The 25,260-nt window shown below is 40.6% G+C and overlaps 1 protein-coding gene across 1 annotated transcript; it reads right to left on the bottom strand.

Moving 5' to 3' along the window:
* Nucleotides 1–1,513: 1,513 nt before the first annotated feature.
* Nucleotides 1,514–23,655, bottom strand: LOC149065131 (chymotrypsin-like). Its single transcript, XM_089254510.1, has 7 exons — nt 23,119–23,655; nt 20,400–20,484; nt 20,173–20,246; nt 19,789–19,910; nt 10,153–10,439; nt 9,737–9,873; nt 1,514–1,746 (listed from the first exon to the last, which is right to left on the bottom strand). Exons 1-7 carry the CDS (start codon nt 23,194–23,196, stop codon nt 1,540–1,542), a joined length of 990 nt encoding a protein of 329 aa, XP_089110636.1. The 5' UTR covers nt 23,197–23,655; the 3' UTR covers nt 1,514–1,539.
* Between the last annotated feature and the right edge of the window lie 1,605 nt (nt 23,656–25,260).

Genomic DNA, 25,260 nt, shown 5'->3' with positions numbered 1-25,260 from the left:
ATATAGCAAATTTTTCTCGTTTGATTCTTAGGAAAATGTATCAAAGACTAAAGTATAAGAAAAAAAACCGCGAATACGGGGGCCGACTGTATATAAAATTGATTTTGCGTCTGTGTGTATGACTGTTCTCCACTAACCGGTACTGCGTCACTTCCGTAATTTCGCGAAAATTACTTCTGACAAGCACAAACCTGTTGGGGACCCTGCATCTCTTGGTATATATTTTTGTTTTCGTCACAGCGAACGTTACCGGGCCCCTTTTTCGTCCCTCCGAGAAAATTATTTTTGGCTCGTGATTGTTGAGGGCCCTCCGTCTCTTCGACTGGGATTTTGTTTTCATCACTGCTAAAGTTACTGGGCTCCTTCCGTCACTCCACGAAAATTAATTTTTTTGCGCATGCAACCTGTTGAGAGCCGTCCGTCTCTTCATCTATGACTGGGGTTCTCGAACTTTATCCACCCGCGGCTCCCCTTATCCAAATTCAATACTTATGCATGAGCTCGCCGGCTTCCCAGAGCTGTTTAACAGAGAACATTGTCGAAATACCTTTGTCAAGGTCACTGCTCTGCGGCGCCTCTGGCAAAGGTTGGATTTACGCCAGACTACCGCGGCGCACCGTTTGAGAACCCCTGATCCATGATTTTACTTACCACATAGCAAAAACTGCTGGGCATCTTTCGTCCTTCCATAAAAATTATTTTTTAATGTGTGTAACATGTCGGGGGTCCCTCCGTCTGTTCATCTATGATTTTGTTTTTGGTACTGGAACAGTTGGTTCACCCCTTCTGTCCCTCCAAGAAAATCATTCTTGTCACGTGCAATTCGGTTGGGGCCCTCCGTCTTTCGCTGTGATTTTGTTTCCGGCACTGTGGAACATGCAAGGTCTTTTCCGTCCCTCCACGAAAATCATTTTTGTACGTGCCTATACAGTCAAACCTCGTTAGTGCGTCACCCGGTTAACACGTCACACCGCTTACCGGGTCACTTTTTGGAAGTCCCAATTGTCCTGGGGCAGGAATTGGCGCAATCATGTATTACTCCGTTCAACGAGTCACTCCGCTTACTAAGTCATATTTTTGCTCTCCCAAGAGTGACTCATTAACGAGGTTTGACTGTACCTGCGTTCCTTCGTCCATGATTTTGTGTTCGAATCTGCGAGTCGTTGCGCCCCTTTCATCCATCCATGAAAATTACTTTTGGGCCGTGCAAACATGTTGGGGCCCTCCGTCTCTTCGTGTATGATTCCCCATAATTTTTATTATTCGCCTAAAAATCACGTGTACTGACAATAAGGGGATTATTCGAAGTTGGAATAACGTCATGAACTGTCACCTTGATGCCGTCTTTGAAACAATAGTCATAAAAAAACAATTTCGAGACATTTTATGACAAACATTTCACTCATTAGACCAATATTTAACAACGTAGTTTATTTGGTAATTCTTTTGCTTACGGATCAGTCGTGTTTTGTGTACAATTATGCAGTTAGCAGATGGTCTCCAACTGTCGGTAACTCCTACAAAATAATGAATTTAGATTCAATTTAAATCGATAAAACAAGGTGCGCAGGAGGCACTCTCGGTGTGGGAGTAGATCCACTCCGAATATGCTGCCACTTTCATAAATACTGTACCTAATGCTCCACAACGCGTCTTTCCATAGTACATAATGTATGAAGTGACACCTACTTGAATGTGTTCGTTGGTCACAGGATGAAATAAAAGAATGGGACCTCCTGAATCTCCCTGAAAAAATTAAAGAAAATTATTTAAAAAATTAATTAAAGACAATAGATAAAGTGAGAATCGAATCATGTTTCGGGAACTGTTCAAAACAACTGTATAAGCATTCTCATTTACAATAATTATGTAATCAGGATGCGCTACAAACAAAAAAAGTATCACATGCAACATCATCAATGCAACAACTCGCATGTCTTGTAGCGATATATTTGCAGGTATAAATAAGATTGGGGAGGAAAGGCAAGTTGAGAATTTCATTCAGCCTTCACAAGCGATCGAAGCACAATCATGGAGTGCAGTGAGAAAATACATTATAAATTGATCGAATGGCATTCTGCGTACCCTCTGTCATATTCGCCATATAGTCAATCCATTCGAATTCTCTGTTATTGGTTTTTTGATAACTTATTTTCAATACTCTTTACATCAAGGCTTTTGCTCCGAAAAGGTCTCAATGAAGCCCATTTATTTCAAGTGGAACCTTTTATGCAAAAATTGGCACAGACTGCATGAAAATTTAGAATTTTTTTCGATAGTTGAGGCACAGACAACTGGGAAATGACTACGTAAAAGGGATGGGCATTTCTATAGTTAATTATTCCTGCATTCATGATTGATTTTTGAGCGTCACGACATAGTACTTGAAATCTAAATATCTTCTAGACAAATCGTCCGAAGACAATGTTCCATATCCCGTTGGGAAACGAATCATCGAGGTTTTCAGCGATGGAGCTTGATTTCGGTGTGACATATAAGTAGGCAAACAAGTACTAAAACTGTCTTGCTACGCACATTGAAAACTTATTTAGCTAGTGATCTGTGTGTTGTCACTTAATGTGAGGTGTCCTTCGATTTTTCGCAGCAAGTTCTACAAAAATGTAGTGAAATAAAAGCCAATAAAGAAAATTTCAAAAATTATTGTCCAAAACAAAATGCAGAAATTTCGGTTTTTCCCAAAAATAACGTGATGTATCACTAATATAATTGTCTAGAAACAACGAAAATAGCTTTAGCGGATAGGCTATTCTATGATTAGGGAACTTGGGAACCGAGTGTGTAGGGATATTCGGGGTTTCGAGCGCTGTTGTCTTCCTGGGGGGAAGATTGGCAACGTTCGCGACGTTTTTCATCGCCGAAAGTTTGCCTTGCGGGTGAATCTGTGGGTGGGAACAAATCAGGTAGGATTGAATATTAATGAGTCTCTGTCAGAGTATTGGGATTTATTATTATCCGCTAGCGAGGGGGGTTCAGATGTGGCAGTGATTCCAGTGCTGCCAAGGGGTAGTAGGGAGTATAGGAATAGGATCCACCAATTCAATATAGGCCTGAAGGACATTTGCTCCTCACTTGGGGGGGTCACGTTCTTTTTACCGATTTACGATATTACCACGCATTTACCGATGGGTGGCTTCGTTCGGATGGGATCAAAGCCGCTTGTAAGTTAAGCGTACCCACTCAATGTTAAAGAAAAGCCGCGGAATTGATGGCAGCGCCATCTGAAGTTTGATGGGTCAAACTTGCCGATTGATCACGTAGCTCCCACGCTTCTCTTCCCCCCTTCCCTTGATCGCGTTATTCCGATTTCAACTTTGATTTAATTTTTCAGTCTATTGCTACGGAACCTAAAAATCTTAATTCCCACTAAAGCGGACATTTTTTTACTTCTTTATAGGAGACGTACTTGTGCATAAAAATATAAATCACTCAGTAACAATGTTATCGACACTTCAACAGCTAAATCTATACTTGTGAACACCCATCTTCGTGTTCATTTTACACCCATCAAATGCACGCGGACTTATTCAATAAATATAATTTTAGTTGGCCCTCAGAAGGCCCGTTTTTATAATTTTAAAGATGAACAATTTGCCAAAATAACCACGAGCAATAGCTAACCAACCTAACCGAGAGTCTTCGCATGAGTAAGTAAACAAAATGGCGCCGTGATGGGGAAATGCATTATGGGAAATGACTTTCCTACCCGATGCTAGCAGCCAATCACAGGCCGGCAGGTACCCATCTAAACAGAGAGGGCGCTGATGCCGTTTGGCTACCAGTTTAACGATAGGACTGTTTACGCTTACTCTTAATGCAGCTTTGGATGGGATCCATCTAAATAAGACGGGGAATGGGAGGTTTACGATAGTCTTAGGTCAGGTTTTTTACTCCCAGACCACGTAGTCGGGAATGCGGGTTAGTTAATGATAATTACAACAGTACTGACGGGGAATTACCCACGTCTGACTTGGATGGCTTCTCGATTGACACTAAATCACCGGGAAAATTAAAATGTATGTTAACTCTATAATGCCCAGATCGCCCGAAGTCGGCCGAGTAGGTTAATGCCCATAACCGCCTCAAGTCGGCCCAGCTAGGGGGTATGGGTATGTTTTCCTGGGCTTTTGTCACCAACGGGGAAGAAGATGAAAGCTCTTGTCAGATGCGGGAACGGAAAAGACAACTGCAACGCCCTATCAATGGGATTTTAAAAGCTGATGTACTAGAATGTTCCTTGAGAATGAACTAAGGGTACTCAATGCATTTTACAAAGAGATAATACTGTGAGGAAAGGGGTGTTTTCAGTAGACAAATTATCTCCCGAACATAAATTGAAATGAAAGGGTGAACGTCAATGCAAAGGGTGGCATAAATAGAAACTCATGGAGAAAGGGTGGGGAGAGGGAAAGTGGCCGAAATCTGGACGAGTCCACTTCGAACACAAAAAACTTGGTATTTTCACGACCCTCCCAGGTTTTCTATCTGGGCGTTAAAGAGCTAATAAATACCAGGAGCTTGGGTAATAAGAAAGATTTTTTAGAAACTATGATAGTTGTGGAGGGCTTGGATCTTATAGCCATTACAGAATCTTGGGCAAACGAAGTGAATGTGAATCTTTCTTACACATCTCCGGATACGATACTTTTTTGAGAAATAGATCTGATAGGAAAGCGGGTGGACTGTTGATATACGTGAAATCCTGTTTGAAGGCTAGAGAGTGTAACGTGCAGAGAAGTGATATTGAAACCATATGGGTTGAACTTGAGAACAAAAGACGTCTTAACCAGTCAAGTGGTTACGACGGCGTTTGCCGTCGCTGCCATACGTAATGTTGGTGCCTACGACGGCATTTGCCGACACGCAGACTTTTTTCGGCCTTTTTCACCAGTCAAGTGGTTACGACGGCGTTTGCCGTTGCTGATATAAGTAATGGTGTTGCCTACGACGGCATTTGCCGACACGAAGACTTTTCTGTCTTTTTTACAGATATGACGAAATAATTTGTCATACATGTGCTGCCATCTCTGTACAGCCATCCTTCTACTTTATTATCTCATCACTAGATGAGATAGTACATTACTATTATCTTTGTCATGCTCTGCAAAGCTGCATCCCCATCGTTTTTGTTTCAATTTCCAACTCCCTTGCGAAGATGCATCTGTTTTATTACTCATGTATCTTTTAGCAAAGGTTCACCTACTATGGTTCCACATAAATCCATCAACAGCATTTCTTTTAGTCACAGGACATTATGACCGCCCCTCCCCACTTTTGGGGGTGTCATATTATGTCTCGACACATTCGAGCTATAAAAAAATATTTTAATATTTCAAACTTCCAAGAAAAGAAAAAAAAAGGGAAAAAGCGCGCGCATCTTCAAAAAAAAAGTGGACACTGCGGGTAACGCTCGGAGAAATTAATTTGACAGTTGACTGGATAAACTTATTGTTGGGGTTTGTTACAATCCACCGAATAGGGATCAAATGATGAAATTTCCTACATGTGTAAGCGAAAGAGGAATCTCATACTAGGGGATTTCAATTACCCAGGTATTGATTGGGAGAACCTTTCATCTGGAAATCAGTATGAAAGTGACTTTCTTAAGTTGGTGCTCAAACATTTTTTGTATCAGCATGTATCAGAAGACACTAGGAATTTTGGATTTAGTTCTAACTAGTTCTGAGGATCTAGTTGAACATGTTTCGGTGGGAGAAGAGTTTTCTTCCAGTGATCATGGTATCGTCAGATTTCACTGCAACTTTTCCTCGGGTCAGGTTGATAACAAAAGACTGGTTCCTTGTTTTCGGAGAACTAACTTTGATGTTTTGAGAAGAAGGTTAGCGGAAGTTTTCAAAGACCGGTTGGAATCAGTAGGGGTGGTAAGTCAATGGGAAGAATTTAGTACGAAGCTGTCCTCTGTTTTGCACGACGTCATACCCTTTGTTCGGAAAAAGCGTGTCTGTACATCACACCCTCTATGGTTCACGGATAGCGTGCGGAACCTTTATCTTGAAAAGAAAAGAACATTCAGAGAGTATAAAAGTGGACGAGGTGACCTATCATTGCTTACTGATAAAAGAAGACTGTTGAAGAAAGCGATAAGGGATAGTAAAAAGGAACTTGAATCTAGGTTGGCAGATAACATTGGCTCTGACCCAAAATCATTTTTTCGATACGTCAATAATGGATGTAAGGGGACAGTTGGCCCCCTCTTGATAGGAGGCTCTAAGGTAGAGAGCAATGTAGGCATGTGTAGTTCTTTCAATGATTTTTTCGCGTCTGTTTTTAATGGAGATAATGATATTCGATATACGGGTGTTGCATGGGGTAATAAAACCCTCAACGATATTCAAGTAGAAGACGTGGAGGTCCTAAATCTTCTAAGCAATGTATGTGCAAGCAAAGCACCACGACCAGATGATATCTATCCCAGGGTTCTCAGGGATTGTGCTAATGAATTGTTGGGGTCAGTCGCGCAGATATACAGGAGTAGTTTTGCTGAGGGTATCGTCCCTAGAGATTCGAAACTTGCTAACGTTGTTCCGATATTTAAGAAGGGTAGTAGAGAAGTTTTGTCTAATTATCGTCCAGTGAGTTTGGCGAGCTCCGTCTCGAAAATTTTGGAAATTATCATCAAAAAGCAGTTCGTGAAGTGGATAGACGAGAATAATGTATTGTCGGATAATCAGCATGGGTTCAGGAAGGGGAAGTCATGTGTAACTAACCTCCGTTGCTTCTATGATCACGTGACTAAGGCCTTGGGTAAGAGCAAAAATGTGGACGTTGTTTACTTTGATTTTCAGAAGGCTGCCAACTGCCTTCTGTTGATGCCAACGTGGTCGGAGATCATACTTCCTCTTAAGATCAATCAGAGGGGCTCTTGCCGCTTTGAACTCATCATTGCTCCCGCTGCTCAGACCCGCACTGCCAGTCTTCGTAGTATGTATGAGGTGTAAGTTGTTATCGAGGAACAATATAATCCACCGCACCCGAGCAAGGCTCATAGGGCTCTACAAAACTCTCCGTTTGAACACAGTTGACCGTTCTCGGGGTCAACGAATGACCGAAAATGAAATTTTTTGGTATATGGACACGATTTCAGGTAACTCAAGTTACTTCGTCCCATCCCTGTTGATATGCGGTATTATCTGTAAATCGGACGCCACAAACATAACTCAGTCAGGTAATGCCAAAAAGATACAATCTCACAAGCACACTTGGCGTTGTTCGACTTCTTGAAACGTTCTAGATATGTCGGCAACGCACCGTGCTCAGTTATCATAATCACTTTCTCTCTTGACCAAATGGTACTATTCCAACGGAAGCGTTTCTGTACCTTGTAGGCGTCTTTATGGGCATTCTTGTCCCATAGCAGTTGCCACTTTTGTAACAGGTCACGTTTTAGCACCTGTTTGATGTGACTGCGTGGCAGCAAGAGTTGTTCTTCCGTTGGGAGATTAAGAGTATCTTTAGCCAATCTGTCCGCAGTTTCATTCCCCGCCATTCCTGCATGGCCTTTGACCCATAGACGGATGGTTGTATAAATGCTTGCGTATTCGCCGAGTATTTTCATGTGGAGTGCGCTGATCGCGAATCGCATTAATACTAGACGCGCTGTCAGTATATATCCTCATCTGCTGACCTTGCTTAACCGCCCATTCCACGGCAGCTAGTATGGCCAGAACCTCCGCCTGAAAGATGCTGTTTCTTTGCCGCAGCCGTCGACTCCAAGCCTCTTCAACTGATACATCTGCATTCACAACTGCAGATGCACAGGCGGTAGCTGTCTCTCTTTTTGATCCGTCCGTGAATATGCTGATAACTCTATCTGATGGGAATTGTTCCTCACCAGGCAGCGGAATTTGATCTCGAAACAAGTCCACACTACGATGATGAAGCCAACTCTTATCGTTCACTTCATAGTCATCAGGTCTTATCAAAATTCCGTCCACCGAAACCTCTCTATCCAACTGCAGGATTGAAGATCGAGCGCGTCGTATTCGACATACAAGCTGAGAGGAGGGTTCCCCGTAGCAGTAACCAAGCCCACATTGCTCACCAAAATAGGGTTAGGGCGAGTCGACTCGACCTGGTAGTTATATATATGTATATAAATGTGTGTATATGTCTATTTCTCTTTGCTCTATTCAAGTTCTTCATGCATTTCATGTCCACAACACACGTGCGTACTCACATTGTCGTATTCATGTTGCTCACCGAATAAGGTGCTAAGCGAGATAGCACGGGTGATCCCTAATTGTTATGTTCCCCCACACAATACTTCTATTTTGTATATTTTCATTAAATACACCGGGGCGAGTGAACTCAACCCAATGAAACTGATGCTGGCCTCTAGTCCGCAAGTTATCAAACCCATTTCCTCACCAATAAGGTGTTAAGCGAAATGGCTCGCTCCGATGTATTTTTTATATTTCACATATTTTGTATCTTGTGTATATAATATGGCAAGTGTAAGGTAACAAATGAGATGGCATGGAGGGGGGAGGGTTCTCTGATACAACATTTGACTACTAATTTTGTTTATAACTAAAAACAAAACCCTTTACGAGAGCAGACCAACGAATCTTCAGGGCTTGGCTACAAGCCTGCACTCCTAACGGGGGCTCATTTCTCAGGGCGATACATTTTTTTGAACCTCTTCCTTTCAAACCACCAAAAAACCAACTCCTCGACAAAAGGGGGACGCTCGCCCTTCGAGAGAGAAAAAGAAGCCAAAGGTGACTTTCTACGTCACAAAAAGTTAGGATCGTGTCACGTCCGCCGAGAGAAGAATTTCCAGGAGCGTTGCAAAAATCTAGACAAAGCGTATCAGGGAATGTTTGCGAGGGAGAAAAGAACGAGATGAGGATATTGTATTATGTTGAAGCTATTAGAGCAAAGAATAGTTGCGCGACAATCTGTGCCTGGCTCGAATGTCTCCAAAAATGCAGGTGTACAAAATGGCAGAAAATAAAAAAAATGAATATAAAGAAATGTCAAAATTTATCCATCAAATTTCAACGCAACATTGCCCTGGGACCTCTTGGAAGTGCACACGGTGCCCAAGGGCTCCGCGGAGCACTCGTTGAGAACCGCTGTTATACAGTATTTCTACAGAAATATAATAGAAATAAAAAAAAATCAATATTTGTTTTTTTTTAATATGTGGACCCCATCCTTGCGTACACCTCTGTGAGCACCCACGGGTTGAAAATACTTCCGACGCCCCAGGGAGGGACATGGGCTTGGTTGAAGGGTTGCAGAGAAGAGCTACGCGAATCCTCGTTGGCACACGCGGCTTAAGTTATGAAGAGGACTTCATTTTTTGAATATGTTTACATCAGATGACCGCAGGTGTCGGGGAGATAATATCGAAGTGTTCATCCCATCCGCCCATCCTATCGCTCACTCTCATGTCGCTAAAGAAGTTTCACTTCAAAAAAATCGTATTTCTTTGCACCATAAATTTTCAAACATGATAATAATCTGCTTTTTGTTGATGTGTTTCCATTGCTACCCACCCTTCTCATAAGGTGATACTACTTTATGACACACAGCCTACCCTAATTTTCTTTTATAATCTATTCCCATCTACTTTCTTTTGGCAAGTTGGTAGTTGCATAAAAAGGTTTCTGTTCGTATTGCCCGGACGTTTTGCGCCATCTATGATATTAGCGGTATGCAGATTTATATTTTGGTGCTGTAGCCTACTCACATGGCAAGCACCATAGTTCGGGATTCCGGCACAAAATGTGGTCGTTCTGTTTTTTTTTTCCCATGGAAATTCATCGCACCATTCGGGCGAAATCACTGGAAGATGAACATATCGCAAAAAGTCCGGCAGTTTTTTATCTGGAAAAAAAATGGTGAAAAAATAAATGTCAGATGTCCCGGGAGAAAAAGATTAAACTCAAAGAGAATGCTATACAAAACAGAAAGTGTGTTTTTAAATCAATCAATCAAAAAAGCATTCAATCGCAAACAAAAGTATTTTGATGAATTTCAGCCGAAATTTATTCATATGAATTTCGATGAATGTATTTATCTCATTAAACTATGAATCTTATTAATATATATTTGAATACATAATGAAAGCATCTAAAATTACGGTCATTAAAAAAAAAGTTTTACCGCCTGTGAATCGGCGACCCCAACCAATTTCAGTTAGCCATGTTCCGGGCTGCAGCGCAAAGTTTTTTGATGGTAACTTGGCTGTTGTGACATTGATTCCACGGGACCAATAGTATTCAAAGTCGACGGGTGTGTCAAGCTCGATGAGTGCAATGTCGTTATTAATTGCTGTCCCATTATAATCCGGATGAATGACGTATTTAGCTGGACAACTTGTTAGCCTCTTGACTTCATGCAATACGTTTACCTCGCCGATGGTCAAATTGATACAATGTTCTCCTTCTTCACTGACATTGTATTTGAATGAAATTGTACAATTAGATCATATATTCTGAGATACAGGTGCAGCATTTCATACAAGAATTTAACACACCGATAGGTATACAGTGTCTAACGTTTGCAGTCTCAGTAAGACCATCAGGACGAGCCTCTCAAATATACTGTATGATTTCAATTCAGGTTGTATTGCAATGTCTTTGAATGGGAAGTAATTTGGAAGATTAATTGTGTATTGAACATTTTCATCATACACACCTTTCAATTTAAATTCTTTGATTCTTTTTGAATTTTTGTACATTTTCATTGAACTATTGTTCGGAGCGATAACGACATTCAGACTGCCAACATGTTACCTGGGTCAAAATGTTCGTCTCGATGATCGAATCTGAAACCGCAGAAATCAGACGCTGCGGAACTCCACACATAAAGACATGCAATGTTCATCGTAAGCTGCGCGCTTACATCATCACGCTCACAAAATGACCATATGCACCAACGGTGTGCTATGGTTAACTGTCCGGTGCGCTTTAAAAATGCTTCGGTGCTCGAAAGAAGAAAATGCCGCTGCTTCTATTTTGAGGCTAATTTTTATATTATGTTTAATAGGAAAATGAATGTGCAGCAAAAACATATTTTTTGCACTGAAAGGGAGGAAAGGATCCCATGATGTAGGCCTAAAAAAATTATGGAAAAACAAGTGCATTATAATTTCAGGAATGTAATAATTATTAAAGCCGCAAAAAATTATAAAAAATTACAACAGAGGCTCTCCTCACGATTTTTTTGGCGATATCTATTTAAAAAGCTTCCGCTTTCTTTTCTTTCCTCCAGATTCTCGTTCTAGAAACTCTAATTATTCCTCTTTTCCCCCCTCTTTTTCGTGTTTCATTTGATCGCATATTGTTTGATTGACGTTGCTCTCTTGGGAGTTGCGGGATTTCGAAATTCATTCTGGGCCTCCAAAATATAAATATTCAGATTTCTTTTTTCAAGTGACCCATTACAATTCCTTCGAATATTTTTGTACATATCTTGGATCAGTTGTAATTTTTTTTAAACTTTTTTAAGACGTCACCCATGAACCCTTTTCTCTTCTGTGAGCTGCAAAATATCTGAGCTCAGTATTATATACGCATAGTAGATGTAAAAGGATTTTTCACGGATACGGGCAGGAAATTCACATTACGATAACCGAATTCACGATTCCATCTCGAAAATCTAACAAAATACACATTCTTACGGAAACAGGCGAACCATTATTTCGTGAAAATTTTAATAATGTACCATAAAGAAGGGAGGTATCTCGTGTTCAAAATTCGGAGAGTGGTGCATACCTATCATATACGATTCAATAGAGTAAAGGTAAAGGTGGCTACACATGCTATTCTAATAAGACGTCGTCCCACGTCACAGAATTTCCACGAAACAGAATTTACAACGTCCCTGAAATGACACGGAATCACATCACGTCAGTGTAGTGTGTTTCATCGTTAAGGCTTGTAAAAACGTGGAGGTCACCTTTGGTTACGTAACTCAAGCGATTTAAAAATAACAGATGGTGGTTGATAAACATGTTTTCTTTTATTTGTTAACTCACAGAATTACACATAATTATAAATTACTATTATCGACGATTGTAGTCAATTATTAGAGTTGAAAATGAGATTAAGATGAGACAGTTTTTCACATCATCGTTACTCATGTGTTCATGGCCGCGTAAACACTTTCTTTTTCTTCCTCCGATCACACATTCTATTCTTTTGTAGGCGCACACGCGCTTTTTTGGACGGATCACACTTTCCGGTCATAAATCACGATCCGCCGCTGTTTGACTATTTCTCTCTTCCAGCGTTTCTCAAACTTTCTGTTCCAAAGCAACAGGAATAAGTCTAAAAAATTCGACGGATCAATGATTTACAACATGAGTATAGTGACTATAAGTGTCATTTTGGAATTTTCACTTATATTGGACTGTTTTGGCTTTCTTTATATTATTGCCCAGTTTATCAACGAACCATGTTGGAATTTGTAGTCTTTACTAAAACAGTGAATGTAGATAATTTTCTTAATTTATAAATTTTTTTATGATAATTATGGTTATAATTTAAAAGTACATACTCATCGCAGATATTGGTACTGTTCAATATTTTCCCCCGAACTACATTTAGATTTACCACAATTTAATGTAGCCCTTCATTTCCCCATTATTCTTTTGAATTTTTTTAGATTTTTTTTTGAATTTTAGCAATGATTGGTGACTTTGCCAAGTTATGATGTAATCACCAATTTGGTTACAGTTGGCAATGCTTTTCATTAAAGATCCCCTATCTATTATCAGTGGTTCTTTCGAAGAAACATGGCCACTTATTCACATTATGAACTTTCTTATTCCTTAAAATATTTTCCCTCTGCAATTGATATTTGGGATCGTAATTTGCAGTATTTTTCTCGATGGGATACGGTGAACCTTCGTATATGAAAGTGAATTTTTTTATTGGAAACCGATAAGCCAGGACTATTCATCCTGTCAGACAGTGTTGGCCAAATTAAAACTTTCAACGCTGCCCGCGGGCCACCAACTCATACCGGAGCTTTACCGTTTATTAAACCGATTTCTCAAAGTTATTGAACACTTTCATTTACTCAAATTATTTCTTTCACTAAATTTGAACTTTTATTTATTGTGGAACAGCTTCTATCACCATTCCTACAAGTTTTATTAATCATTTCTTTTCCTAATTCTGAAATTTGTGCGGATGATTCTGAAACTGTTTTTCAATCAATTTTAAATTTTCATCAAGTATGAAATTATTTTTTTTCACGAATTCTGCAATCATTCATTTCAGTAGTTCTGCAATTTTATCTTACACAGCAATTCTGTAACTTCTTTAAATTTTTAATCAATTATGAAATTATTTTATTTAATTATTGTAAAATTAAATCATCCATCAAGGTGTTTTTCAGCATTTCAGTTAATCAGGTAATAATGCCAGGATTCAGGATACTGAATTTTGCCTCTTCAAATTTGTATGAATCATGGGCTTAAGTGTGGCCCCGTGTCTCCTGAATTCATTACGACGACCCATTTGATGGTCACACCATTAGTATTGAATCAGGAAAGTACACTGCTCAAAACAATTAGGGGAAGCACATGGTTTTAACAAAATTACGCAAATACAAATACAACGCCACAACAGGCAAAATGCCCAACGAGGTGGCTGATAAAAAGATGCCCATAAAAATATGGATGTCATATGATTCAAAAATACAGCAACCCCATTAAAAATGCAATTAACACAAATTATAAACAATATATACACATGCTAAAATACTATACAATGCCCATAAAGAATACTTATGGTTGTCTTATTCTAAGTATGGATAGAGCTTCTCGATTAACCCCAACATGTTTATCGTATTTCTTTTTAAACGTGTCAATTGTGTTACAATTTACTACCTCCGGGGGTAAGCTATTCCATTTATTGACAACCCTATTAGAGAAAAATTCCCTGCGACACCATAACCTTGCATTGTCCCTCACCAATCGATACTGGTGTCCCCTTGTAAAAACATTCGATTGGCGGTGTACTAAAAGTTCATGGTCCATCCTATCCATCCCATTGAAAAGTTTGAACACTTCGATCATATCTCCTCGACACCTGCGTTCATCCAATGTAAACATATTCAAAAAATGAAGTCTCTCTTCATAACTCAAGCCCTGTGTGCCAATAAGGACACGCGTAGCTCTTCTCTGCACTCCTTCAACCAAGTCTATGTCCCTCTGTAGGTATGGTCTCCAAAACCTTACAGCATACTCCAGTCCAGGACGAACTAAGCCTCGAAAAAGCGGAAGAATGACTTTAGGAGAACGCGAAGAGACCTTTTTGAAAATGAGACCAAGCATTCTATTCGCTTTTTTGACAACCGCTGAACCATGCTCCATTCATTTGCCCATGCTGCAATCTTGTTTAAGTTGGTCTGGAGCAACTCCCTATCGCTTTCATTCCCGATTACCCCCATTAGCTTCACATCATCTGCAAATTTACTAGTTATACCATCGATACCCTGATCGAGTTTGTCGATAAAAAGTGAAAAAAGTATGGGGCCAAGGACACTTCCCTGAGGAACTCCACTTGTGACGTCTGTCCAACCAGAGAATTCCCCGTTCACCATAACTCGTTGCGACCTATCTCTTAACCACGATTCTATCCAATTCAGCAAGTTGCCCCCTATTCCAATCTCGTGTAACGCTTTAAGAGTTTGCCATGTTGGACCCGATCGAATGCCTTCTGGAAATCAAGGTAAACAACGTCGACATTTTCGCTCTTACCCAAAGCCTTAGTCACGTAATCATAGAAGCAAAGGAGGTTAGTTACACATGACTTCCCCTTCCTGAACCCACGCTGATTATCCGACAATAGATTATTCTCGTCTATCCACTTCACGAACTGCCTTTTGATGATAATTTCCAAAATTTTCGAGAGGGAGCTCGTCAAACTCACTGGACGATAATTAGACAAAACTTCTCTACTGCCCTTCTTAAATATCGGAACAACGTTAGCAAGTTTCCAATCTCTCGGGACGATACCCTCAGCAACACTACTCCTGTATATCTGTGCGACTGGCCCCAACAATTCATTAGCACCTTCCCTGAGAACCCTGGGATAGATATCATCTGGTCCTGGTGCTTTGCTTGCACATACATTTCTTAGAAGATTTAGGACCTCCACGTCTTCTACTTGAATATCGTTGAGGGTTTTATTACCCCATGCAACACCTGTATATCGAATATCATTATCTCCATTAAAAACCGACGCGAAAAAGTCATTGAAAGCTCTACACGTGCCTACATTGCTCTCTACCTTAGAGCCTCCTATCGAGAGGGGGCCAACTGTCCCCTTACATCCATTATTGACGTATCGAAAAAATGATTTTGGGTCAGAGCCATTGTTATCTGCCAACCTAGATTCAACTTGCTTTTTACTATCCCTTATCGCTTTCTTCAACAGTCTTCTTTTATCAGTAAGCAATGATAGGTTAACTCGTCCACTTTTATACTCTCTGAATGCTCTTTTCTTTTCAAGATAAAGGTTCCGCACGCTATCCGTGAACCATAGAGGGTATGATGTACAAACACGCTTTTTCCGAACAAAGGGTATGACGTCGTGCAAAACAGAGGACAGCTTCGTACTAAATTCTTCCCATTGACTTACCACCCCTACTGATTCCAACCGGTCTTTGAAAACTTCCGCTAACCTTCTTCTCAAAACATCAAAGTTAGTTCTCCGAAAACAAGGAACCAGTCTTTTGTCATCAACCTTACCCGAGGAAAAGTTACAGTGAAATCTGACGATACGATGATCACTGGAAGAAAACTCTTCTCCCACCGAAACATGTTCAACTAGATCCTCAGAACTAGTAAGAACTAAATCCAAAATAGCAGTACCCCTAGTGGCTTCTGATACATGCTGATACAAAAAATTTTCGAGCACCAACTTAAGAAAGTCTCTTTCATAAGTCCCGCATTCCCGACTACGTGGTCTGGGAGTAAAAAACCTGACCTAAGACTATCGTAAACCTCCCAGACCCCTCTCTTATTTAGATGGATCCCATCCGAACGAAGCCACCTATCGGTAAATGCGGGAAGCTCAAAAAACGTGACCCCAAGTGAGGAGCAAATGTCCTTCAGGCCTATATTGAATTGTTGGATCCTACCTATACCCTCCTATACCTATACCCTCCTATCCTATACCCTCTACTACCCCTTGGCAGCACTGGAATCACTGCCACATCTGAACCCCACCCCCTCCCTAGCGGATAATAGTAAATCCCGATACTCTGACAGAGACTCACTAATATTCAGTCCTACCTGATTTGTTCCCACCCACAGAATCACCCGCAATTGCAACTTTCGGCGATGAAAAACGTCTCGAACGTTGCCAATCTTCCCCCCCAGGAAGACAACAGCGCTCGAAACCCCGAAATTCCCTACACACTTGGTTCCCAAGTTCCCTAACCATAGAATCGCCGATGATTAAACCCCTATCACTATCCCCCTCTTCCTCATCCACGACCACCCATTCGCCCTCTAAAATGTCGTTGTTCGTGGAGATTGCTTCTTCATCAACATGTGGCTCGACGACCAGAGGCTCCGTTATAACCGGGCCCTCTAGCACCCTAACTTTTTCCCGTAAAGCTTCAACCTCGAGTTCCAGCGTTTTACTATCAAAGCACCCTTTAAAATTGAAACTATCAGCTACTATATCCCTAGACCAGGGAAACTTCCCGTCGCAAGCTCTACAAAACACTAGTCGAGGTCGAGGCATACTAACACTATTGCTAAAGCTAGATAATAATAATAATACTTAAAAATAGGAAAATGAGAAACGTTAACTGGAAATAAAAATAATGTAAAATACATTACTATGCAAAATATACGTAAGAGATTATACGAAAAAATTACGTAAAGTAGAATGCTTAGCACTAAATCACGAAGAATAAAATAAATATGTATATAAAGAATACAACACCCTCTAAAAAAAGTATTAAGCTACGAAGTACAATTTATACTTATTAGAATTAGCTAACTATCTCAAAACACTAACACTACAACAATAGGCCCAAATGGAAGGAAAACAAAGTTATTGAGAGTACCCGGGAAAAAGTATACACTGTTTGCTAACACTAACGTCCAAACACCTACGGACTTATATCAAAGAAGCGAGCGAACCTGGCGAAAAAACAACGAAAATGAAATGCGAACGAGAAAAATAAATTTAAGTCGATCGAAATTACACGACGAAAATTAAAAAAAAATGAGAGCAATATAATAAAAAAAACCCACTTATCTCACAATCCAACGTGCGCTAAAAAAAAAGAAAATCACCGCAGAATATGACCCAAAAATAAACAACACGCTAAGTAAAACTCACGAGAACGAAGAAAAACACAAAGAAAGACACAAAATGGCGCACTGGCGTGACGGATAATCCTTCGGTAATCCCCCGGCAACGGTTTCGGATAAAACTTCTTCTATGACATGAATGCCGCTCTCCACTTGTTAATACAAGATATACAGGAGACTGGATGTTGTGAAGATATTTATAATTTGAGATGTTAATATTTTAAGGAAGGAAAAAACTCATCTCTGCCTCTACCGGGAGTCGAACCCGGGTCCCTCGATTGCCGGACGAAGGAAAATCTCTATCTCCTCTGTAGCTTAGTGGTCAGAGCACTCGTCCGGCAATCGAGGGACCCGGGTTCGACTCCCGGTAGAGGCAGAGATGAGTTTTTTCCTTCCTTAAAATATTAACATCTCAAATTATAAATATCTTCACAACATCCAGTCTTCTGTATATCTTGTAAAAACTTCTTCTATTGATCGGTGAGCGGAGCGCGATAATAGCACGTCCGTTCCCAACGACGGCGAAGACGAATGACGGCAAAGATGTATACCGATAAGTAACATAAAATGAATCATCCATAATTTAAAGCCTAGCAGGAACGGAAGAAGAAAACTTCATATGCAAATCAAAGTTCATGACGTCAAAAACCAGAAAAAGGAGGTAAGGGCAGCAATCGGGATGTTGCAGAAACGTCTGTTTTACTGCCGTAACTGTGAAATTCGATTGCGCAGTATTTTTTTTTTTTGAGACAAGGTGACTTGAGGATGTCTCAACAACGTAATTTACCGGAATCCATGGCATGGCGTGTTATAGGCAGACTGGAATCCGGACAAACACAACGTAGTGTCGCGGACGCTGTTGGAGTCGCCAGAAGTGTTGTTGCAAGGCTGTGGAATCCATTCCAAGAAACAGGAAATGTTAGACGTCGACCAGGGCAAGGTCGGCCACGCACCACTACAGCAACTGATGACCGGTATATACGGTTAACAGCCCGTCGAAACAGAACAGAGAATGCTACGCAGCTGCAAAGACGGTTGCTCTTGGCAACAGGACGAAGGGTGTCCAGCCAAGCAGTACGTAATCGGCTCAATGAGGGAAGGCTCTATGCACGTAGGCCAATGGTCTGCATTCCGTTGACCCCCCGCCACCGTGCGGCCCGAAGAAGATGGGCTGCTGAACATCGAGATTGGGAGCAACATGATTGGAGCCAAGTGCTGTTTACAGACGAATCCCGATTCAGTCTGGAGTGTGACACCCGACGTGTTCTGGTATGGAGGGACAGGGGCACTCGAAATAACCCCGCATTCGTTCGTGAAAGGTCACAATACAGACGAGCTGGTTGGATGGTATGGGGTGGAATCAGCATAGGCGGATGTACGGACCTGCATATCATTCGGAAAGGCACTTTGACGGCCCGAAGGTATGCAGACGAGATACTGCGACCTCATGTCATCTCTTACGCTGGAGCCATTGGAGATTCCTTTGTTTTCCAGGATGATAATGCCCGACCGCATAGAGCTCGTCTGGTGGAGAACATGCTTGAAGCTGAAACAATACAGCGTATGGAATGGCCAGCATGCTCTCCTGACCTGAATCCAATCGAGCATGTCCCAAACATGCTCGATTGGACATGCTCATTACATGGACGACGCATTGCTGCGCGACCAAGGCCGCCTGTTACTGTCCGAGACTTGCAGATTGCACTTCTTGAGGAGTGGAACAGTATTCCCCAAAGTCTGATCGATAACGTCATCGCATCCATGGGAAACAGGTGTGCAGCAGTCTTAGCTGTTCGAGGAGACCACACGCCCTATTAAAACTCATGCATCATGTCTAAACAGTACTTTTTTTTATCGTTTACATGTAACCAAATTGTTGCCCTAAATCATCTTTTCATGTTTTTTCCATATTTTCAAAGAATTAAAGCTTAATTCCAAATTTTTTTACGTCTTTTTTCTGTATCGCGCATTGATACGCGTGTACTATCCATTGTATGCCAATACGTGGCTGTCTCGCACGGTTTTCTTCACTTTTTTGCTTGCTCCCCTAATTGTTTTGAGCAGTGTATTTCATAGTTCTATATGCAGCAATACAGATTTCATTGGAAAGCGCTATTTAATTTTCTCTGTAAAGTAGCTATTTTCTCAAAATGATCGGCGGGTCACTTCAAAAAGCTCCGAGAACCACATTTAACCCGCGGGTCATAGATTGATGATCATTGTTAATAGCTATTGTAATGTCTGTGACAACAGACTCGGAGTATTCACACATTTAATTGTAATTGAATGCGCAAGTACTGTCTGCGAATCAACTGTGCCGTCCTCACGAACCTCGAGATGATCCATAATTTCAGAAATGCTGATATATTTGATTTGATCAATTGTGGAGGTTCAGAACTCTCAGCTCGCATGTCTGACATTGAATCACGCTTGTATTTAATTTATATACTTACGAAAATACACAGTGAGCAGCCGTCAACACGTGTCTGTCCGTAACTAATGACCCACTACATTTGCCACCGTTAGTGCGATTTTTCGGTGTTGTCCCTTCGACTGAACGCATTATCAAGTAGACCTTGTGAGAATGAAATTTGCATAGTTATTCACTGTGATAAATGTTATCGACGTTACAAAATTCAAAATAATGCTCGTCAAATTATATGAAAGTTATAGCTCGACAATTTATAGCTTGCACTGATATCGACGATCAAATGCGTCACCTTTTTGATTTTTCATGTCATACATGGCCCAAAATATCAATTGAATGAATAATAACTGACAGATATTTTGATTGTTGAATTATTGTTAAAAAAAATCTTAAAATGGAACAAACTCACAGCAAAAGGGAACATGCCTTCAGCAGCGTGTTTTCCACCGACGATATGATCACGGGGACAAGGGCAAAACGGCCCTGCAATAGTAACGAAATGAATTCATGCACTGCTTCAAAAAGACACGGTCATATGTGAGTGAACGAAAACCAAAACTCGAATTTCACTTAACACAAAGAATTTGATTAACATCACTCTTTTAAAAGTGTTAACATAAAAAAACATGCTCTTACGTAGTTCCTGAACGTGTTCGTATCTCGAAATGCGTGATTCCCTAGATGATAAGCCCAGCGAAGGTACGTGCGGAGCTTCTTGAATCTAAGAAAATTAACGGATTTACCATTAACATAACACTTGGCGAGAATAGACCTAAAGCAAACATACTCTACTCAGAGAAACGTCGTCATTTTCAATTGCTAGTACAAGGAATTATTAACTGGATACCTACTGCAGATGAATTTTCGGGGTAAATTACTTCATTTACATCTGCAGGGAATCAAACCACCGTTCCTTTGCCTTCCGTGCGAGTGCAAGAGCCACTATATTACAGATGAGTGATATTTTCTTCCCTCAAGGAAAATTCACACGCCTCAGTGCAATCGATATACTGTGTTTGTTCAGACGCCGATGTATTCGACCCGTAACAGTACGGGCACACACATCAGTTCAGGTCCCAGTCTCTCACCGCCACGCAATTTGCCAATATGCAATTCAACGACTGTAGTTAGTGAGTGGGATCCTGAGCGAGTCAGTGAGCATTAATTTGCAAACTGATTTGCTCAATCGCTCACTCTAAAGCGTACGTACTTGCTCAATCGTCACTGCTATGCTCACTTGTTCATTGATTAGCTCATTAACTCATGTCTAAGCTCACTTGCATACTAACGTGCTTATTCACTACTTTTGTACCCACTTGCTCACCAATTTGCTCATTCACTCATTCCTATGCTAACTTTCTCATTCTCTACTCCTGCAATCATTTCCTCAATGTCAAGTTCATTTGTTCATTCCTGTGCTCACTTGCTCACTCATTAGTTTATTCTATCATTCCTACGTTCACTTGCTCATTCACTCGCTCCTGTTCTCTTTTGCTCCCTGATTTGCCATACACACATTCCTATGCTCACTCATTCCCTACTTCTGTGCTCACTTGCTCTCTTATTCGTTCAATCGCCACTCTTATGCTCACGTGCTTAGTTATTTGCTCAATCGCCACCCCTATGCTCACTTGAACATGAACTTACCATTCACTACGTCTCTGCTATCTTGCTAACGTATTTGCTCAATTGCCAAACCTATGCTCACTACCTCACTCAGTTTCTCATTCACTGTATGCTCACTTTCTTACTAACTTTTTCATTTGCCAATAACACTACAAGTACAATCTTTGATACAAAACACAAACATGAACATTCACCACACCCATTCTCGATTTCTCACTTATTTGCTCAATCGCCACTCTTATGCCCACTCGCTAACTTATTATCTCAATTGCCCCTCCTACGCTTACTACTTCACTGATTATTATTATTATGTTCACCTACTCACTAACTTGCTTCCTTATTTGTTCAGTCGCAAGTCTTATACACCCTTGCTCATTCACTCATTCCTATGCTCACTTGTTCACTGATTCTCTAATTTACTCACTCCTATGCTCGCTTTCTCACTGATTCGCTCATTCACTCATTTATATGCTGACTTGCCCACTAATTTGCTCATTCACTGCTTCTGTACTCACTTGCTAACGTGTTTGGGCTAATGCCACTCCTACGGTCATTACTTCACTGATTTACAGATTCAACCTCTACTATGTTCACTTGATCACCCGCTCACTCCCAATCAATCAATCACCAATCTTATTCTCCCTCGCTCACTGATTCGCTCATTCACTCATTCCTATGCACACTTGCTCTCCAACTTACGCATTCAGTACTTCTGTGCTCACTTGTTCACTTATTTGATCAATTGCCACTCCTATGCTCATTGGCGCACTGATTTGCTCATTTACTCACTTCAGTGATCACGTGCTCATTGATTTATCATTCACTCTTTCCTATGTTTACTTACTGCTTGTTCATTTACTAGTTCTTATCTCTCTTGCTCACTGATTTGCTACACACTCATTCCTATTCTCAATCGCACAGTAACTTACTCATCAACTACTTCTGTGCCCACTTGCTCACTGATTCTATCAATCGCCACTCCTATGGTCACTGATTTGCTCATTTACTCACTTCAGTGCTCACTTGCTCAACGATTTGTCATACATTCATTCTTTTGCTCACTGATTTCACATTCACTGAATCATATAACTTGCTGATTCACTATTTTCTACTTCTGTGCTTTCCTGCTCACTGATTTATTCGTTCATTTATTCCTCTATGCTCACTTGTTCACTAACGTGCTTAATCCTTACTTCTTCACTCTCTCTTGCTCTTTGCTCACTTTCATGCTCATTTTATCTTTCCTCTGGTCGATTCCTCATTGATTTGCTCATGTATACTCACTCTAATTCTCACTTCATTTTCCCTATGATCACTTCGTCACTAATTTTCTCATTCACTCACTCCTGTGATCACCTGCAGTTTGCTTTGGTCACTTGATGTCTCATTTGAATGAGCAAATCAGTCAGCAGGTTAACAACAGTGAATCAGCATGTAAATGAGCGTAGGCTTGATTCAATGACAAATCCGTGAGCAAGTGAGCGTAGGAGTGGCCATTGAGCAAGGGAGAATAGATGTTGTGATCGAGGAAATAATAAGCTCACTAGCACAGAAGTAGTAAATGAGCAAGTAAGCATAAACTCGAGCAAATGAGCACAGAAATATTTGATGAGCAAGTGACCACAGAAGTAGTTAAGGAGCAAGTTAGTGAACATAAATAAATAGATAAAGATAAGAAACAAATATATAAGGAAACAATGACGATAAATAATAATAAATAAAAATTTACACTTTTTGCTTGCGATGCGGAAATAAAGCACAGAAAAACTTGCAATAAAACTCCGAACTTGAAGTGTCCTGATGCCATTTCTGCCGTGGAATACGCGAAAATGTTGATTCTTAAGAGAAGTAAGTCTTTCTTAGAAAGTAAGGACTTTTTAAAGAGACTATAATTGATGGAAGAGCGAACACCGTTGGTGAATTACTGAAGAATCAATGTTCAGTAACGGAATATATACACTAATGGCAATCGTGTCTGTGACGATTATTGTCGTCATTTTCGACAGGTGTCCCAACGATTTCTCCACTCTGAACAAAGCATCATCCGAAACAAAGCGCCATTGTCATTCGGAAATCTTCATTACCTGTTCATTGAATTGAATTGATTAAGACACACAAATGTACCAATCACGGTCGATGAGGTGTATGGAGGAGAGATATAACAAACGTAATTGCAAAGAAAGTAACAACATGTACACTGGTGACGCGAACCGAAGGCGCAATGCCACGCCATGGTGAATATTTGCAACATTTCCTCATCGACACAATAGGCTGAGTACAAACACTATTTATTTCCATCCATATTTGTTGTGGGCATCTTATTCTCAGCCACCTCGTTGGGCATTTCGCATGTTGTGTACACCATCGTGTAGCACTTTCACCCTACAAATGTCATCGATATCAATATCAATCAATTATTTTAATTCTGACTATTCTATCCCCTCTGGTTCACATGCGTGATAAAATTTTGTTTCTAATAACTACTATAGAGAATGGGCACCCACAGCAACCAGCTGCGACGTAACCCATGAAGACGAGCTGTTATGGATCCCGGAATATTTTCCACTACAGAGGACAAGCACCCCAAGTCATGATCCATTACGTACATATTTTTGTACGTATTCTGTATTTTCTAAACCCTCAAACTTCTCTCCCACTTCAACATGCCAACTCTTCATCATCTTTTTTGTTTCACAAGTCTTCCCCCACATTCCTGTAATTTTGAAATCAGAAACTGTGGTTTATGAGCCACTGGGCCATTCTTGGAAACTGCTACGGAATTTTCGTAGTTTCTACGAATTACTACCATAAAATACAGAGTTACGGCAGATCGTGAAAGACTACGGAAATCTTGTCTTTTTTTTTCTAGAATTTCTTTTAATTCCATTATCCTTTCGAGTGCAAAATGACGTCACACATCTCCGGAAAACAAATACCAAGAGCCAAAAATTCAAATTAATATTCACAACAAATCATCCAATCGACATAAGAAGGTGCGATTTGCACCTTTGATAACTTTGCGTGGCCTAGAGTTCTTTTTTATAAATAAAAGCCAGTTGAAGTTTCACTTTCAGATGGTGTTGTAAAATGAAAAATTCGACATCTATATACTACAAACAAAATAGATCCTGTGCGTGTCTGTCTGTGTGTATGTTCTTTATACGAATCTACAATTTCATACCAGTCTTTGCCAAATTTCATGTGTACCAAACAGACACCGACTAAAACGATAGGCTGCTTTAGAAGTTCGTCAGGATTGGGCAAATGCCCGACAGGGTCGAAAAACTGTCCAGCAACAACAGGGACGCCGGAACGTATGTGCTCGTATTGCTAAAGCAATATCAATCATTTTCACGGTATTGCTCAGCGTGAAAAAAAAGTTAAATCGCTATTAATTTACGTGATTTCTTCGCTTTTTTACGCACTACAAACGACAAAACCTACCATTCTTCTCCCCTCCTCGGAATCCGTTAATTGATGAAAAGCTTGCACATCCAAAAACGTCTGGCGCTAGCTCGTTAGCTTTGTGGCCGAGTGGCATGGTGGTAAGATGCTCGTCTACCGTCGTGAAGGTTGTTGTTAGGGTCCCTGGATCGAACCCAAGGGAGGATATAAATAAGATATTTTCCTTAACGAACCACCGATAGACAGCACCTTCACTTCCAACCCATCTCACTAATGGCAGTAAATTGCAGTATAGCGATATGGCCGGAGTTGGTGTTTGGTGAAGTAGTAGTAGCTCATCATCCTTGGGGATGACAGAACAGGATTTGGCTGACAAGTCTAACCGAGTGTCGTTGTCATCTTTTCCGCTATTTTTTGTATCCACTATCCCTCCTCCCTGTGATTTGCGTCTCACACACACACACAC

This window comes from Pholcus phalangioides, unplaced genomic scaffold (assembly GCF_987345545.1).
Source record: "Pholcus phalangioides strain wild (caught in Gottingen) unplaced genomic scaffold, Ppha-v1.0 ptg000041l_1, whole genome shotgun sequence".
In the NCBI taxonomy this organism is placed as follows: domain Eukaryota; kingdom Metazoa; phylum Arthropoda; class Arachnida; order Araneae; family Pholcidae; genus Pholcus; species Pholcus phalangioides.
This window is presented reverse-complemented; position numbering and strand designations above follow the sequence as displayed.